Source organism: Mandrillus leucophaeus, unplaced genomic scaffold (assembly GCF_000951045.1).
Source record: "Mandrillus leucophaeus isolate KB7577 unplaced genomic scaffold, Mleu.le_1.0 Scaffold16, whole genome shotgun sequence".
NCBI classification, from domain to species: Eukaryota; Metazoa; Chordata; class Mammalia; order Primates; family Cercopithecidae; genus Mandrillus; species Mandrillus leucophaeus.
In genome coordinates this window covers 886,103-902,905 of record NW_012101587.1, presented here as the reverse complement: position 1 = coordinate 902,905, position 16,803 = coordinate 886,103, and the positions used below count along the sequence as shown (strand labels likewise).

At 40.4% G+C, this 16,803-nt stretch overlaps 1 protein-coding gene across 1 annotated transcript in view; it reads left to right on the top strand.

The window, feature by feature from the left end:
* ATP9B (ATPase, class II, type 9B) overlaps window positions 1-16,803 on the top strand; it is a 305,353-nt gene that overhangs the window by 184,784 nt on the left and 103,766 nt on the right. The window contains exon 13 of the mRNA XM_011975874.1: window positions 2,445-2,587. Coding sequence (XP_011831264.1) covers window positions 2,445-2,587 — 143 coding nt within the window. The remainder of the gene's footprint in view (window positions 1-2,444; window positions 2,588-16,803) is intronic.

Genomic DNA, 16,803 nt, shown 5'->3' with positions numbered 1-16,803 from the left:
TGTGGTATTAGATGCGTCCTGTGTGGTGTTATATGCAACCTGTGTGGTATTATATGTGCTGTATGTGGTATTACATACTCTCTATGTATTGTCTCAGTTGAAGTCGGGTATAGTTTGCTCAGTGATCTTTCGCTAGTAAGCTGTCAACTTGCGTTCTGCAGTAGTTCTACTTACTTTTTTCATCCTGAAGATGATCTCTCACCTTTTCATGAGTAGCTCCTGCTTTATATAATCTTCCAAGAGCACTTGTATTCAACTTACCATATTTCAGTGCTAATTATTATATTCCGTGAAATAATTTAATATTCCATGATGCAACAGCTCCGCATAAGTTTGTAACCGTGGAAATGGTTTCATGAGCCAGAGGCCCCTCGTGATTAAGGAGCAGCGCCCAGGAGAGCCATCCTGGTCCTTTGGCTTCCACCGCCCTGAGCCCAGTGGCCAACTGCAAGCTCTTCAGAAATTCCCACTAACAGCAGAAACCCATTTGCATTATAGTAGCTGAGGCAGGCTGACACTCTTCAAAACAGTGTGACACAAATCTGAAAGAACACAGCACACAGATAGAAAGCCATGTTTTCCAAAGTGCAGATATCTGAGCCAAAGAATCAGAGCCATGAAAAGCTTAATAGGAAGTCAGATCCCCCTTTCAAGCCTTTTTCTCTTCTGTACAGGAAGGCAATCATTTCTTGGCCACCTTGCCCCTTGCCTGCCTCCTTCCCTCCTAAGTCTTGCTAACATTTTAGCTAAGTGGCCTATGACTTCCACTTTCTTTTTCTGATTCACAGAGAATCTTTCTCCAAGTCCAAATCAAAGAGGAGTTCATGTAAATGTGTGTTTTCTTTTCCTTCTTCAAGCCTCCCACTCACCCTAAACTCATGTGGAGCAGCCCTGCTATTTAGTAACCATTTGCAGGAATGTCCTTAGCATTTCCTGAGCCTTTTCTGCCTGTCAAACACTTCTCTCAACATTTAACAGGCAGCAGTTCACATACTCTTCAGCACAGCTGATAAGGAAAGGTTTTGTCTCTAGCCCATTTGTTAGTAGGAGGCACTGGAGACAAACAGGGGGGTAATTTGCAGGCGTCAGCATGGCCAGCCAGCCCTCCTTGCCAGGGAGCTGCAGCCGTCCTGCAACAAGAGGCCAAGTGGGTGCTGTGTCCTGCCTTGAGTGTCATCTTGCAGGGGAGCTTTGGGTCATCTTCACTTAGTGCTTGTGTCTTTGATTAGTTTGGATTTTAGATAGCAAAAGATGGTGAGGTGCTGGTTTAAAAAGCTGTGTAATTGTCAAAGGCTTACTTTCTGACTAGTACATAGAATTTTTAAGATGTAAACTCCATGGTCAGATAAGTCAAAGTATGATTATTTAATGTTCTTTAACTTACATTCAGACTTCCTTCATTGACTGTGATTCCTAAAGACTGTTTTATGAGTGCGTACTTATTAATAGTTGAACTATGTGAGTTGCCATTTTGCTGGGTCAAAATCGTTTGAATTTGAATAGCAGTTTCACTCTGTGGTGTAAGTACATCCTGTCTGCTTTCTTGACAGGATTAAATTAGACTTATGTGAACATCTTTGAGTTGCTGTATGGGAAGAACTACACTGCCACCTGCCACATGGGCAGAGTCTACCCCCTAAAGTGATGGGATTTGAACGCATGTTCTGACATGGCCGCTTTGTAGGGTTCCAGGTCTGCAGGGTTCCAGCCTTCTGCGCCACTCCAGTGCCTCCCGGCAAGGTTCTGCAGAATTGTCCCCAATCAGATGACTCGTCATATGTGCTTTAATTGCAGTCTTACTACTCAGACTTAAATTATGAAATTTTAAAAATAACTAAGAAGTCCCGTGCATAGTTAGCAGATACCATTTTATTTGTCGTGTCATATCCCATTTGTTTTGTTTTCCAGTTTAGCACCTGAAACCCGGGAAATATCTCATTGGTCATTGTAAAACAAGTGGATAAACCTTAAGGCCCATTTCCCATGTTGATTTGCAGGAGGACCCCGCCTGCTCCCTTCACTCCGTGTGTGTGCCCTGTCCTGTAAGCCTTTGGTGGTTGTCCCTTGCCGAGTGTATGTGGGCACACTCACAACAGTCTGTTTTTCTGTCCCATCTGGTATTACAAACTGTCTTGAAGGACAGAATAGGAGTTACCTGTTTTTCTGTCACCTACAAATACTATTTTGGGTGTAAACATGTTTGTTGACTTAAATGTCAGTAAATTCATTTATTTTAAAGTCTAAAATCCAATATTATATATTTCCTTATAAAATGAAAGATAATGCATATTAAAAAATACGTGTATATGGAACCATGAGCCTGAATGTGTGGCCTGGGTCTGGATCACACTAACCACTGCAGTGGGTTTTATCTGGCAGTTTGGGTGTGAACTGGGACGTGGGTTTGGATCACAGTAACCGCTGCAATGGGTTTTATTTGGCAGTTTGCGTGTGAACTTGGACATGGGCAAAGCGGTGTATGGATGGATGATGATGAAAGATGAGAACATCCCTGGCACAGTCGTTCGGACCAGCACGATCCCAGAGGAACTTGGGCGCCTGGTGTATTTACTGACAGACAAAACAGGTATTGTTCATGGTCTGTGTTCACCTTTGAATGGATGAAATGACATTTAATAAAAAATAGCATAGCATGTAGATATATGTTTATGTGTGTGTATATATGTGTATGTGTTGGAACAGATCATTGAATCCATATTTAGAATTTTTCAGCCTCTAGAAAACTGTCACACAGCTTAATCATCTTCTCGTGTACACAGTATCATAAGAATTATCAAAATGTTAAGTTCTTAGAGCTTTAAGTAACATATTTCTGTGTTTTTAATTTTCTACAATCTTACATTTTTTTTAAACTGCCTTATAACACCTCCCTAGTGGCTTATTAAGAGCAAAAATTCCCTGTTTGTTTATTATGGAATGATACTTGTGAGCTATTAGAAGAAAATAGCAGATATGTTAATTTGGTATTTAATACTCACATTCTCCTAAAAAGCTTTACTACAGACTATCCCACTCTAAAGCTCTAGGACCAAAATTCTGTTTGTCCTTATCTAATTTTCTCCTTTTTTTCATCAAAGAACTCTTACCAATCCATAACAGATTAAAGACAAACAATTGGAATCTGGTACTGTAAGGAAAGCCACATCTGAGGGCTAAAATTCCTCCTTGGTTTATTGATTTATAATTTAAATTCCAAGTAATTCTTAGTGAACTAAAAATGAAAGAATACTTAAATAGCATAATAAACAAAATATGTTGCAAACGAAATTCAACATAGTTTTAAATTATTAAATAATAGAAAAATCCTCACTGTAGTCAGCAAGAGGACAGAGAAATCTGCAAAAAAGTTGTTATTTAAAATTCATAATGGAAGCTCTAGGCATTGCAGCAAGACAAATAGAAATAAGACTAAAGGAAGAAACAAATATTTGCAGATATAGCAAAAGTGGCAGGTTACAGATTAAAATAACAAAATAGGTCACTGATACATAGTGGAGAATAGACTGAAGAGACTGAAGAATAAACCTCCATTCACGGCGGCTGCATGTATAGAAGACACAGAGTCAGGAACCTGAGGAATGAATGGAAAGGGCTCATAGATGGTCGCCAACTTCACAGTCGCTCAACTTGATGGTGGTGCGATAGCATTCACTCAGAACTGTACTTCCACTATCTGTGCAGCCATTCTTTTTTTCACTTTCAATACGGTGTTCAGGAAATTACATGAGCTATTCAGCACTTTATTATAAAACAGGCTTTGTGTTAGCTGATTTTGCCCAACTGTCAGCTAACGTAAGGGTTCTGACACAGTTAAGGTAGACAGGGCTAGGCCATGGTATTGGGAAGGTGAGATGCATTAAATGCATTTTCTACTGAGCATGGGTCTCTTGGATGCAACCCCATCATAAGGTGAGGGGTCTGTGTTTTGAAAGTCATACTGTTGTCTCAAAAGTAGAAACTCAGTATTCTTCATGTCAGCTCTCATGATGAATTTGTAAGTGTAGTGTAATTGAAAGTGCAGTTGTTAGATCTGTGTTTGAGTTCCATTAGACTGTGTCTTGTGAGGGGTTAAGGAACTTGGCCAAGAGAGCAGTGCTTATGAATCCCAGTGACTCAGAGAGCAGTTTGAGGGGCTTTGGTTCAAAAAGGTAGACTGAGAAAGAGTGTTAAGATTTTCCCTTCCCAACTTCATGAAGCCTACAGAAAAATGTTTAAAGAATAAATAAATCCATGGTAATACACAGAAAACAAGCAGGAGTAAAAATATTAGAGGATCCAGAAATGGAGTTATTTCTGGAAAACAGTTGGAATCAGTTTGCAGGTGACAGCAGAGCAAAGCAGACCGAAGTTGCCAGTGGCTGCTGAGGGGCCCCCACATGGGTGGGAGAAATGTCCCACAGAAACGAGGGGTGGATGAGCCCCAGACCTGAGCTGACAGGTGTGTAGGGCAGCACGGGAAGCCATCAGGCCACCATGAGTGGTGCCTGTGAGAGCAGGTGGCCACCAGCATCTGCCCACGCGCCACCTGAGGTCTGCTTTCGCAACGTGGGGAGGCTTTCGGGGAGAAGCACTCACTGCTTCATGTGCCCTGCCCCTTACACAGAGTTCACAGACAGCCCCTTGATTCAGAAACCAGCCCTTTGGAGGAACAGGTTTATGGAACTGCAGAAGACACCCACCCCAGCTTACTTTACAGACAACTTAGTCTTTATTGATGAATATAATCAGAAATGAAGAATCACCAGCATGAAATCAAAGTAGCAAAATAGGAACAACCATACTGTTCCCAAATAAAACAAATTCATCGAAAAAGCGAAAGAAACTTCAAGAAAAATTTTAAGAGAATTTATTCATATATATGAGCTTAATATCCAAATTCAGCAGCACTTCTGTACACCGGCAACAATTAGGACATTTAATACCAAAACACCAGTTAGAAGAACAACAAAAAGTATAAAATCATTAAAAATAAATGTAAACAAAAATGCATGAGACCTAAATGGATGTAAGTTTTTAAAATTTGAAAGCCCTTAAGACCGAAATAGGTAGGCATATTATCTTCATGAATAGAATATCTTAGCCTAATAAAGATATCATTTCTTCTCACATTGAGAGATCTGACATGTTTGCAAGCCTAGGAGGAATCAGAAACTCCTGTTCACTATTGGTGGGAACTTAGGTAAGCGCATCACTTGGTAAAACACATTTTGACGTTATCAGTCAAATTGAATATGCACGTGTTCTGCTATCCAGCAGTTTTGCTCCTGCTTCTGTTCCCTAAAGAAATGTTTGCACATCTACACCAGAAGACATATGTAAGAGTATTCATGGCATTATAATGGTTAACAAAAGCCAGCAACTGTCTAGATATAACACAAAAAAGTTTATCAAAAGTAGAATGGACCAATAAATTGTGGAATGTTCTTACAGTTGAACACTAAATAGCAGTGACAATGGAGTATAGATATTGACAGAAACGTGGATGGATTTCAAAATAGAATATTCAAGAGCTAACAGAAATACAAGAAAAAATTTAATAAGGTTTATTTATATAAAGATAAAAGCCATAAAAGATTAAACCATTTAATATTTAGAGAAAAATAAAGGATGAAGCTGTAAATAAAAGCAAACATTATAAAAAGTGTGTAGACCAATATGAATCAGAAGGAAGCTGGTATATCTACCTTGATTAATATTAAGCAAAATAAACCTTAAAATGAAAAACATTATTTAAGAAAGAGGGTCACTACATAAAAGGTTCAATTCAAAATGTTTGTGTACTTAATAAAATAGCTTCAATACCTAAAACAAGAATTAATACAGGGAGAAATTGATTATTTGCTGTCAACCACAGGAAGAAATGTTTACATCTCTTTTGTTTATTGGTTAGCCAAGCAGGCAATTCAGAAGATTTGAATAGCGTAATTGTCAGTTTTAGATCTTATGGACATATACAGAATTATTTAACAACTAGAGAACACATGTGCTTATCAGACATGTATGAGAAAGTTACAAAAATTTGATACATACTAGGCCATGAGTCAAATTTCAGTAAATTTCAAAGAATGGATATTTCTGATCACAATAAAAAGAGGTAAGAGTTAGAAGTTAATAACAAAGAAATAAGTTTTTAAATCTCTCATTTTTAGAAATTGAAGTATATACTTTTAAATAGCATAGATCCAAAAATAATACAGATTAAAAATGCCTAGAACTAAATAATAATATAATCACTTTGTATCAAAGCCCATAGAATGTACAAAATCAAGGTTTTATAAGAACTTTCTTTCATTTTTTTAAATAGAAAAACAAGCCTAAAAATTATCTAAGGCCGGGCGCGATGGCTCAAGCCTGTAATCCCAGCACTTTGGGAGGCCGAGACGGGCGGATCACGAGGTCAAGAGATCGAGACCATCCTGGCTAACCCAGTGAAACCCCGTCTCTACTAAAAATACAAAAAATTAGCCGGGCGTGGTGGCGGGCGCCTGTAGTCCCAGCTACTCGGGAGGCTGAGGCAGGAGAATGGCGGGAACCCGGGAGGTGGAGCTTGCAGTGAGCCGAGATCGCGCCACTGCACTCCAGCCTGGGTGACAAAGCGAGACTCCGTCTCAAAAAAAAAAAAAAATTATCTAAATAGCCAACTTAAGAATAGTAAAATAAATTCAAGGAAAACACAAGGAAAGAAGATACCAACAGAAAGCGGTGACTTGATAAAACCATCAAGGATTAATACGGCCTGTCAGTCTTTTGAAAAGACAGCAAAATAAACACACTTTCAAAATTCTGATCTTTAAAAAGTAAGAAAAGATGGGCCGGTGCAGTGACTCACACCTGTAATCCCAGCACTTTGGGAGGCTGAGGTGGGTGGATCACCTGAGGTCAGGAGTTAGAGACCAGCCTGACCAACATGGAGAAACCCCATCTCTACTAAAGTTAGCAGGGCGTGGTGGCGCGTGCCTGTAGTCTCAGCTACTTGGGAGGCTGAGGCAGGAGAATCACTTGAACTTGGGAGGTGGAGATCCTGGTGAGGCGAGATTGCGCCATTGCATGCCAGCCTGGGCAACAAGAGTGAAACTCCATCTCCCTCCCAAAAAAAAAAAAAAAAACGGTAAGAGAAGGCGTGAATACATATTACAAAAGAGAAGAGGGACATAGATACAGATATATCTGATATTTAAAAGAAATTTTAGGAGAATGACAATGTTTTATAATCAGTAAATCTAAAAAGCTGAATAATAGAAAAATTTTCAGAAAAAAATGTAAGCTGTTAAAAATGACTCAAAAGAAATAGTTTTAGCTATCCTAAAACCATTAGAGTAGTTTTTAAAAAAATCTTCTGGGGCCGGGTGCAGTGGCTCACACCAGTAATCCCAGCACTTTGGGAGGCCGAGGCGGGTGGGTCACCTGAGGTGGGGAGTTTGAGACCAGCCTCACCAACATGGTGAAACTCTGTCTCTACTAATGGGTCTACTGATGGATCTGGCCAAATCAAATGGAAAACTTTCTGGAAAGGATTCACGATTCCAGATGCCATTAAGAACATATGTGGTTCGTGGGAGGAGGTCAACATTCATACAGGTTTGGAAGAAATTGATTCCAACCAACCCTCACGGATGACTGTTTGAAGGTTTCAAGACCTCCGCGGAGGAAAGAGCTGCAGGTGTGGTGGAAATAGCGAGAGAATTAGGAGTGGAGCCTGAAGATGACTGAATTGTGGCAACCTCAGGATGAAACTCCAACAGATGAGGAGTTGCTTCTTATGAATGAGCAAAGAAAGTAGTTTCTTGAAATGGAATCCACTCCTGGAGAAGATGCTGTGGAGGTTGTTAAAGTGACTTTAAAATCCAAGGATTTAGAAGATTCCATAAGCTAAGCTGATAAAGCAGTGGCAGGGTCTGAGAGCATCGACTTCAGTTTCAGATGAAGTTCTGTGAGTACAGTGCTATCCAACAACATTGCGTGCTACGCAGAAGTCTTCCGTGAAAGGAAGAGTCTGTTCATGTGGCGAACTTCATTGTTGTCTTATTTGAGGAATTGCCACAGCCAGTCCAAACTTCAGCAACCACCACCCTGATCAGTCAGCAGCCGTCAACATTAAGACAAGACCGTCTACCTGCAGAAAAAATGAACGTTGCTGAAGACTCAGATGATTGTTAACACGTTTTAAAAGTATTTTTAGATTACGGTATGTACATTGTGTTTTAGACATACTACTAATTGCACGCGTAATAGACTTCGTATAGTGGAAACATCACTTTTCTATGAACTGGGAAACCCAAAAATTCATGCGGCTCACTTTGTTGTGATATTCACTGGATTACCCAGGCCTGGAACCAAGCCCGTCTGCTGTCTCTGAGTTGTGCCTGTAATTTCCTGTCTAGTTCCTACGTACTTCATATCCTCAAGTGGAAAGGGCTTTGGAATCAGATCTGGGATTGAGTCTTGGTGCCCCCCAACTGTGTGTGATGTTAGGCAAATCCTTTAACCCTTCTGAGCAAACGAAATGTGTCGTCAGTCACTAAAATTTTGTGCTAGTTTGTTACACAGCTCTAGATAACAGGGGCACCCATACTAACAGAGAAATACAAATCATTCTCAAATCTGAAAACAGCTGGTTATGCCCCCCTTGCCTTTGTGAGACCTTTAGTGCTCTGGTATTTACTGCTAATCGGTTGTTTTTTTCCAGGAACTTAAATAATTAAGATCTTTCTATTTTGTGTTCCGTATTTTAGTCATATAAATACTTCTGCTCTTTTGCTGTGCCCCTAAGTGTGTAAATCAGAAGTCAGACAGGCTTTTGCAGTCACCTTGGGGGCCTCAGTCACAGCAGAGGTTCTGTAACTGTGGATGGTTGTTTGATATTATAAGGTGTTCTGGTTCTCGGTATCAGAGGAAGTGTGTTGAGGCATAAGGCAGTTTGCAGATATCTTCCAAGTGCCTTGAGTTTCAGCTGAAGTGATGGAGAGTGAACTGTTGTCTCAGGAGCCTTATGTTACTAGCATAATTGGAAGGTGGTCCTTCGCATGATTGTAAATGGGGTCTGTGCTTCATCAATAAGCTTTTGGATAAGAAGCGTCCATCACAGTGGTTCTCTCATTTGCCAGGGCAGAATAGAAAATGAAGTATCCCAATAATTGCATTATAGTTTCCTTCTTGTGGACAAGAAAGCAATGTGGTATAATTAGGTTTGATTGGAGTGCACATTTCCGGTAAGATCTGAAATTAATGATGTTGCTATAGTGACACATCTGCGGCCACCAGTGCGTGAAACATAAAGCAGTTCATTCGACAGGCGTAGACATCTGTGAGCTGCAAGGATGCAGAGCATATTGACACTGACCAGAAATACTCGACGCCGGCTGATGAATGAACAAATGATGCTGAAACAGGAGGACAGATAATTTGTACTTAATCTGCTGGGAAAACTTTCATCTTCTCACTGGTTGCATTTGACAATGCCATTGTTTAAATAACAATGCTGCAGAGAACTCATAAATTTTAAAACTTAACTCAGGGTGCAGCCTATTAAAGCAATACATTAATTCCTTTGTTAGGGAGGTTTTATCTTCATGTAGAACAAAGCCGTTACTAAAAACACCCACTAAAACAACAGGTTTTTTAGGACTCACATTTTAATTATAGCATCCATTACCCAAAATGCCATGTTGTTCACAATTGAATCACATATGAGTTTCACAAGACGGCATCATCATGACGGGGAAAGCTGTTTTCCCAGTTTGTAAGGGCGGGCAAGCACGACGTGTGTGCTGGCAAGTGCATACAAGGCAAGCAGATCTCACAGGTAAGACTTGGAAATGGTTTTTAAACCAAAGGGCAACTATAGTCTGTTATGCATGATTCTAATAACCGGGTATTCAGTTACAACAAACATGAGTAGCCATACTGGTACAGTTGTTACTGATGTGTATCCTTGGATATGAGTGCTGTAATTAACATTTTGGGGGTGTTTGGGCCAGTTGAGATGTTAACACATGCAGATACTTAACTGATGCGTACAGTACTGAGAATCATAATGTTTAGAGAAAGCCTGATTTGCAGAGATTGTATTTGACTTTAAATATAATATTGACTTCACTTTAAACAGTGTCATTGACTTTGAATACATTTGGCTTCACTTTAAAAAGTGTCAAATAATTTCAAAAGTCAAAGCATACTTTAAAGATTGGTAAATTAGTCTTATCACTTAAGTTTTGTTTCTATTTCTTGTAAGGTCTAAGTAAGTTTGTGTTTTGATACATCCGTTGATTATGTGTGTGTATGACTTTAACTAGAATCTTCACAAGAAAGTTTCTTGCTCTAGGTGCGTGGCATATCCCAGTGTTACCTTTGTTTATCTAGGAAAATCACTGGTTCCCTCTTGTATGATGGTGTGGTAGAGTTTAGGGGTGAGGCCAATTCACAGTTCAGGAGTGTCTGGTCTGAAACCTCTGCAGCTGTGTCTCAGACACTGTCTCCTCCGCTCAGTCATGGATCACATCTGTTGCCACTCTGTGAATGATGCCTGCAGGACTTTTCCCCTAGAAATTAATTTCCTCTTTGCCTGCTCTGCTCATTATAGTCCCAAAAAACTCTTTTTCATTAAAGAGCTGCAGCTTTTTTTTTTTTTTTTTAAGAAATCAGAAACCTTTTGTCAAAAGACATTTTCTGGCTATATAGCTGCATACCATAACCGAGTCTGCCGTGATTCTCTTCGAGGTGACGGCACTCGTTCTCTCTGGCTGCATTCGTTCCTCCCTTTTTCAGAGCTTCCAGTTTCGGGGCATATTAATTTCCGTCATATTAAAATGACAAAAGTTGTAGAAATCATCAGTGTTTGAAATCACGGAGAGCATTTGAGGTAAGATTTGAGAAATAATTTGTATTACAGACTCTGCGTTATCTACTACTGCACAAGAGGGGAAAGAAAGTTCGAAATTAGCAAGTTATGAAATAAAAAAATCATCAAGATTTAAAAAATGTTTTGGGCTTCATCTTCATATGTGAAGAAAGTACATGTGCCACTCACCTGAAGGAATGTCTGCATAAGTATTGCAGTTTCTTTAACCGAACAAGGTGTGATTACATTTATTCACATGGACAGAATAACAAACCCAAAAACTTTATTGTTCATTTGGTGAGAGATGTTAGTCATTTATTTGAATATATCAGTTTTAAGCTACTGATAACATGATTGATTAGCAACAGAAACATTTTAGAAGATGCAGAGCTAGTAATACCACGTGTTTGTTTGATTTAAATGATCACCTGTCAGGATACATCATTCTCGTATTCAACTCTCACCATAATCTAACTTTAAAACATTCTCATCACCCCAGAAAGCAACCTTGGCACTCCCCATCCTTCCCCTTCCACCTCCCGTGGCCCGAGGCAGCCCCTGGTTACTTTCTGTCTCCGAGGACTTGCCTGTCCTGGGCGTTCCACGTAAATGAGTCAGACGTATGCAGTCCCTGCCGGCCTCCTTCACCGGCATTTACTCTTACAGGCTCATTCATATTGTAGCGTGTATCAGTGCCTCATTCTGTTTATTGCCAAATAATATCCCATCGTGTGGATACACCACACTTTTTTTACCCATTCATAAGGTGATGGACATGGGTTGTTTCTACTTTTTGCCTATTACAACTAATGCTGCTGCGAGCTTTCAAGGCTCTAGCCATTACAGTCAGGCAAGAGCAAGAAGGCGGCATCCACATTGTAAAGGAGAGCAGAGCTCTGTGTGTGTGTGACGTTGTCATGTCCGTAGGAAGTCCTTAGGAGTCAGCCAGCCCTCTATTAATAAAGGGGTTTGGTAAGATCATTAAGACATGAGAGCAAGAAGGCGGCATCCACATTGTAAAGGAGAGCAGAACTCTGTGTGTGTGTGACGTTGTCATGTCCGTAGGAAGTCCTTAGGAGTCAGCCAGCCCTCTATTAATAAAGGGGTTCGGTAAGATCATAAGACACAAGATCAACACACAAGAATGAAATTGTATTTCTGTATGCTAACAATGAACTCTCCAGAGATAGAATTAAGAAAACAATTGTATTTACAGTGCATCAAAAAATATTTCATTGTGTTCAGATGGCAACAATTCTAGTCTCTTTGATCTATAGGTTCTTTGTAATACCTATTAAAATCCCAGGTACCTTTGCATAAATTGGCAAGCTGATTCTGAAATTCATATGGAGATACTAGGGATTCAGCGTGGTTACAGCAATCTTGAAAAGCAAAGTTAGAGGACTTGCAACTTCTGATTGCTTCTTAAAAAAAAAAAAGACTTATGCTTCCAAGGAATGTGGGCTGTGCAGTGGGAGGTGGGCGAAAGATGTGAGGTTGGGGGTTTGTTTTGTTTTGTTTTTGAAACAGAGTCTTGCTCTGTCACCCAGGCTGGAGTGCAGTGGCACAGTTGTGGGTCACTGAAGCCTTGACCTCCTGGGCTTAACTGATCCTCGTGCCTCAGCACCCAAAGTTCTGGGATTACAAGCATGAACCATTGCACCTGGCAGCAGATCCTGGTTTCAAACCCTAATACAAAGCTACAGTAATCAGGACAATGTGGTATGTGGTACGGGCATAAGGATAGACACATAGATTGATGGACTAGAAGTGAGAGGCCATAAATAAATCCAGACATTTATGGTCATTGGGTTTTCAACAAGGATGTCAAGATAATTGTATGGAGAAAGAATAGTCTTTTCAACAGATGGTGCTGGGCAACTAGATATCCCATGTGAAAAAAGGAAGTTGGATAATGATCCCACTTGTACCCAAAAGCTAACTCAAAATGGATCATAGACTTAAATACAATCACTAAAATTATAGTATTTTTTAATTACTCAGCTTTGAGAAAGTATTCTAAATTTGTTGTACAGTTTCAATGTTTGCCCCCTCCAAAACTCCTACTGAAATGTCATTCCCAGTGTGACACTATAAAGAGGTGGGGCCTGTAAGAGGCAAGTGGGTCGTGAGGGATCTTGAGGGATCTGCTCTCATGAATGAGCGAATCTACCCATGGATTAATGGGTGAATGGATCAATGGGTTTTCATGGAGTGTTAGTTGTCACAAGAGTGGGTCTGGTATAAAAGCCAGTTTGGCCCTCATGAGCCTGCTCCCATCATGGGGTGGCCTGCAGTGCCTCGGGACTCCACAGAGAGTCCCTATCAGCAGAAAGGCCCTGACCAGATGCAGCACCTCAGCCTTGGACTTTCCAGCCTCCAGAACTGTAGGAAATAAATTCCTTTTTAAAATTAATTACCCAGTCTCAGGTATTTGGTTATAGCAACAGAAAACGGACTAAGACAATTCTCCATTTCATTCTTCCTGGCTCCAGTTAAGTAACTGAATAGACTTTTGGGGATCTACTGAGATACAAAACTTTATAAACATAAAAGGAGAAATAGTTCAAACCTAAGTTTCAGTTATCTTTTAAATTATTTTCGACCATTAGATGCATAAATGCACAGATATTATATTCAGTATTTTAGCATCACCTTGTATGTTTCTGTGACAGCTATCTGGTCTCCAGTACTTCAAGGCGTCTTTGCGTACATGTAGAATTCCTCTCAGTTTTCCCCAAGCAGTAGTAAGAAGCAAAGTATAATAGCATAGCTGAAGTTGGGAATCTCAGCACTTGAAATACTACCACCGAGCTGAAAAAGGGTATCTAACTAAAGCACTGGATTAAAATAGTGGTTTAAAATCCCAGATTTACTGACTAGAAAGAGTCTGTGCATGGAGTGATTACAAATGATTTAACTTTGTTTTTGGAAAACATCTGTTGTCCATGTGGATTTATTGCATTTAGAAATGCCAGGGTTTTCTTCTCCAGAAAAAGATGCCCCAAAGTCCATGATATGTGCCTCAACTATATGCCACTTTCAACCCATGATGAATTGATGGGCTAGGAATCGATTGTGGGCGGCTGTTTACATCAGAGGAGGCAGTGACCAGACACCCTGCTTCCCGATGGAAGGACACTCCCCGCACTGGAGCGGTGTCCACAGAACCTCACCTCACCAGCTTTGCCCAGCCGTGGCTCACAGGAAACACAGGGCCCACAGGCACAGGAGAAATGGCCAGTGGCCAAGTGCAGATTGTGGGAACTGAAACCATCAGTCCAGGTTCTTTGACAAATCAATTTCAAGGAAGAAAGAGATGGAGGAGAAAGCTGTAGAGTAAGAGAGGCTCAAGAGACCTTTCTTGGATCCATACTTCTGACAAGCAGTATAAAAACTATGACACACGAGACACCTGGAAATTAGAACCATGGCTTCTGTTTGACACGGACGAGTTGTTGTGGCTTTCTGTTGTGATAATATTTCGGTTCTGTTTAAAGTGTCTTTCTTTCACAAATGATACTGACATGCCCATGGTTGAAATGATATGGCTCAGATTAGTTTCAGCAGCACCAAGAGAAGGAGTGAGGTGGGGGCTCAGATGAAAGAGCTGCCCCAGGTCCATGTATCCAGAAAGGAGCGATGGCCACGGGGCTTTCAGGAGACTGTCTGTCTTCTTGAGGTAATTTAACATTTCCTTTTGAAAATATAGAAGGGGTGAAAAAGCATACATTCCTGGATTTAAGTTCCTTGCATTTCATATCTCTCAAATTTACATATAGAAATGACATTTTCTGTTGGTTTTGGTTTTATTCCAGCTATAGGCATGTGTGTGCATCCATGCGTGCAAGCACACACATACACACAGACACACAGCAAGGTTGATGCCCCACCTACCGTGAGGGATTTCTAGTGCGTATTCCACATGTTGAAATGGTATTATTACCAGAAAAGTGGAAATTTTGACCATTAGACACCCAAAATCAACATTTCACTGTTCAAATCAACTGCCCTACTAAAGCATCGGAAATACATTGGTCTAGCAAAGTGAAATTGGCATATAATTATGTTTATAACCATCTCACTCATTGATTTCCTCTAAGAAAACTGTGTTATTTAAAACCTATTATAAAGTTTCATATCCAGAAAACTTTAATCTTTTACTGTCTACAGTTTTTCTCTTTGCTTTTTGGCCCACTGTGTAAAGTGAAAGGGGGTATTATGTCACGTCTGAGGGTGGAATGTACGTGATGTTTAAAGAATAATTTTCACACACGGCAAATTCCACGTATGCCAAGCCTCTGCTCCCATTTTCTTTTTAAATTTTTATGTGTGTCGTTAGAACAGCTTTCTTCACAATGCAGTGATGTTGCCTGTTGTTTCTGACAGCAGATGCATTATACTCAGGTATCACGTGGTCTGAATGTTCGTCTCTCTAAAATCCCTGTGTTGAAACCAAGTCCCAGGTGATGGCATGGTACTAATTAAGAGAGGTGACTGGGTCATAGGGAGAGCCCCCATGAATGGGATTGGTTCCCTTATAAGCAAGGTCCTAGGGAGGCAGATTCCCTCTCCCACTCCTGAGGATGCTGCGAGAAGGCTCTGCCATGATGAGGGCCCTCATCAGACACCAAATCTCCTGGTGCCTCATCTTGCATTTCCCAACCGCCAGAGCTACGAGAAGTAAACGTTTGTTGTTTATAAACCACTGGGTTTATGGTTTGTTGGTTTTTTTTTTAAAGACAGGTTCTCGGTCTTGCTCTGTGACTCGGGCTGGAGTGCAGTGTCGTGATCACAGCTCACTGCAGCCTCAAACTCCTGAGTTCAGTTGATCTTCCTGCCTCAACCTCACTAGTAGCTGAGACTACAGGTGTGTGCTGCCATGCCCAGCTAATTTTTGTCTTCTTGATAGAGATCGAGTCTCACTGTGTTGCTCAGGCTGGTCTTGAACTCCTGGGCTCAAGCCATCCTCCTATCTTGACCTCCCAAAGTGCTGGAATGACAGGTATGAGCCATCATGTTGTAGCAGCCCAGAAGCAGTGAGACAGGTATTAATAACTTAATAACACATAGTTTCAAAAATCAATTACTATAAATTGTATGTTTTTTTTCTAAAGATCTTATGTGGCTTTAAATTTATCTGCATGTTCCCAAACATGTGGTGAGCATCCTTACACTAGCTGCACTTTGCAACATCAATAACAAGGTAAAAAACAGATTTTTCAAATAAATCTCAATTATTTTTAAGGACGGGAAAGAACTAAATACAGAAGGTATCTTCCGGATTTTTGTATAATATTTCCAACTTTGGATTCCACACAGAAAATATTTTCATCCAGGGCAGAAACAGTAGTGCAGGTGTTTGATTTCTGTTTACAGCAGTCTTCTGTATACCTTCCAGTATCCTGGTTTTGAAAATTAGGCTCATTATCATAATTCTTTTTTAAAAATTGAAATCAGCAACTCTTTTGGCTGCTATTTAGGAGTCAGGTTCTGGGGATAGAGTTGGGATAATACAGACACTGCCTTCCTGGAGATTCCACTGCAGTGGGGGAGATGCATGCTCAGCAGCTAGAGACCAAGAGAGAAGACAGGGATGACCCACGGAGAAGACAGACGACCCAGAGAGAAGACAGAGGCGACCCAGACCCCACAGGGACCAGCCAGACGCGGCCCACCGTTCTCATTGCACGTTATGAGGCACTCAGTAAATATTAAATACACATTTTATATGTTATGGGTTTTTTTGGTAATACATCTACTTTTTAGTGAGACAAGTGGGATGTGGAATTTCATGACGATCTATGTGGGTGTCCATTAGGACCATAGCTTGTCCTGTAGCTTAGTTTTACTATATTTAGATGTAGGGATTTGTACTTTCCAGGTCAAAAATTCTCTTCTTAATAGAGAAATTTGTTGCACTTTAAAATACATTATGTTATGTT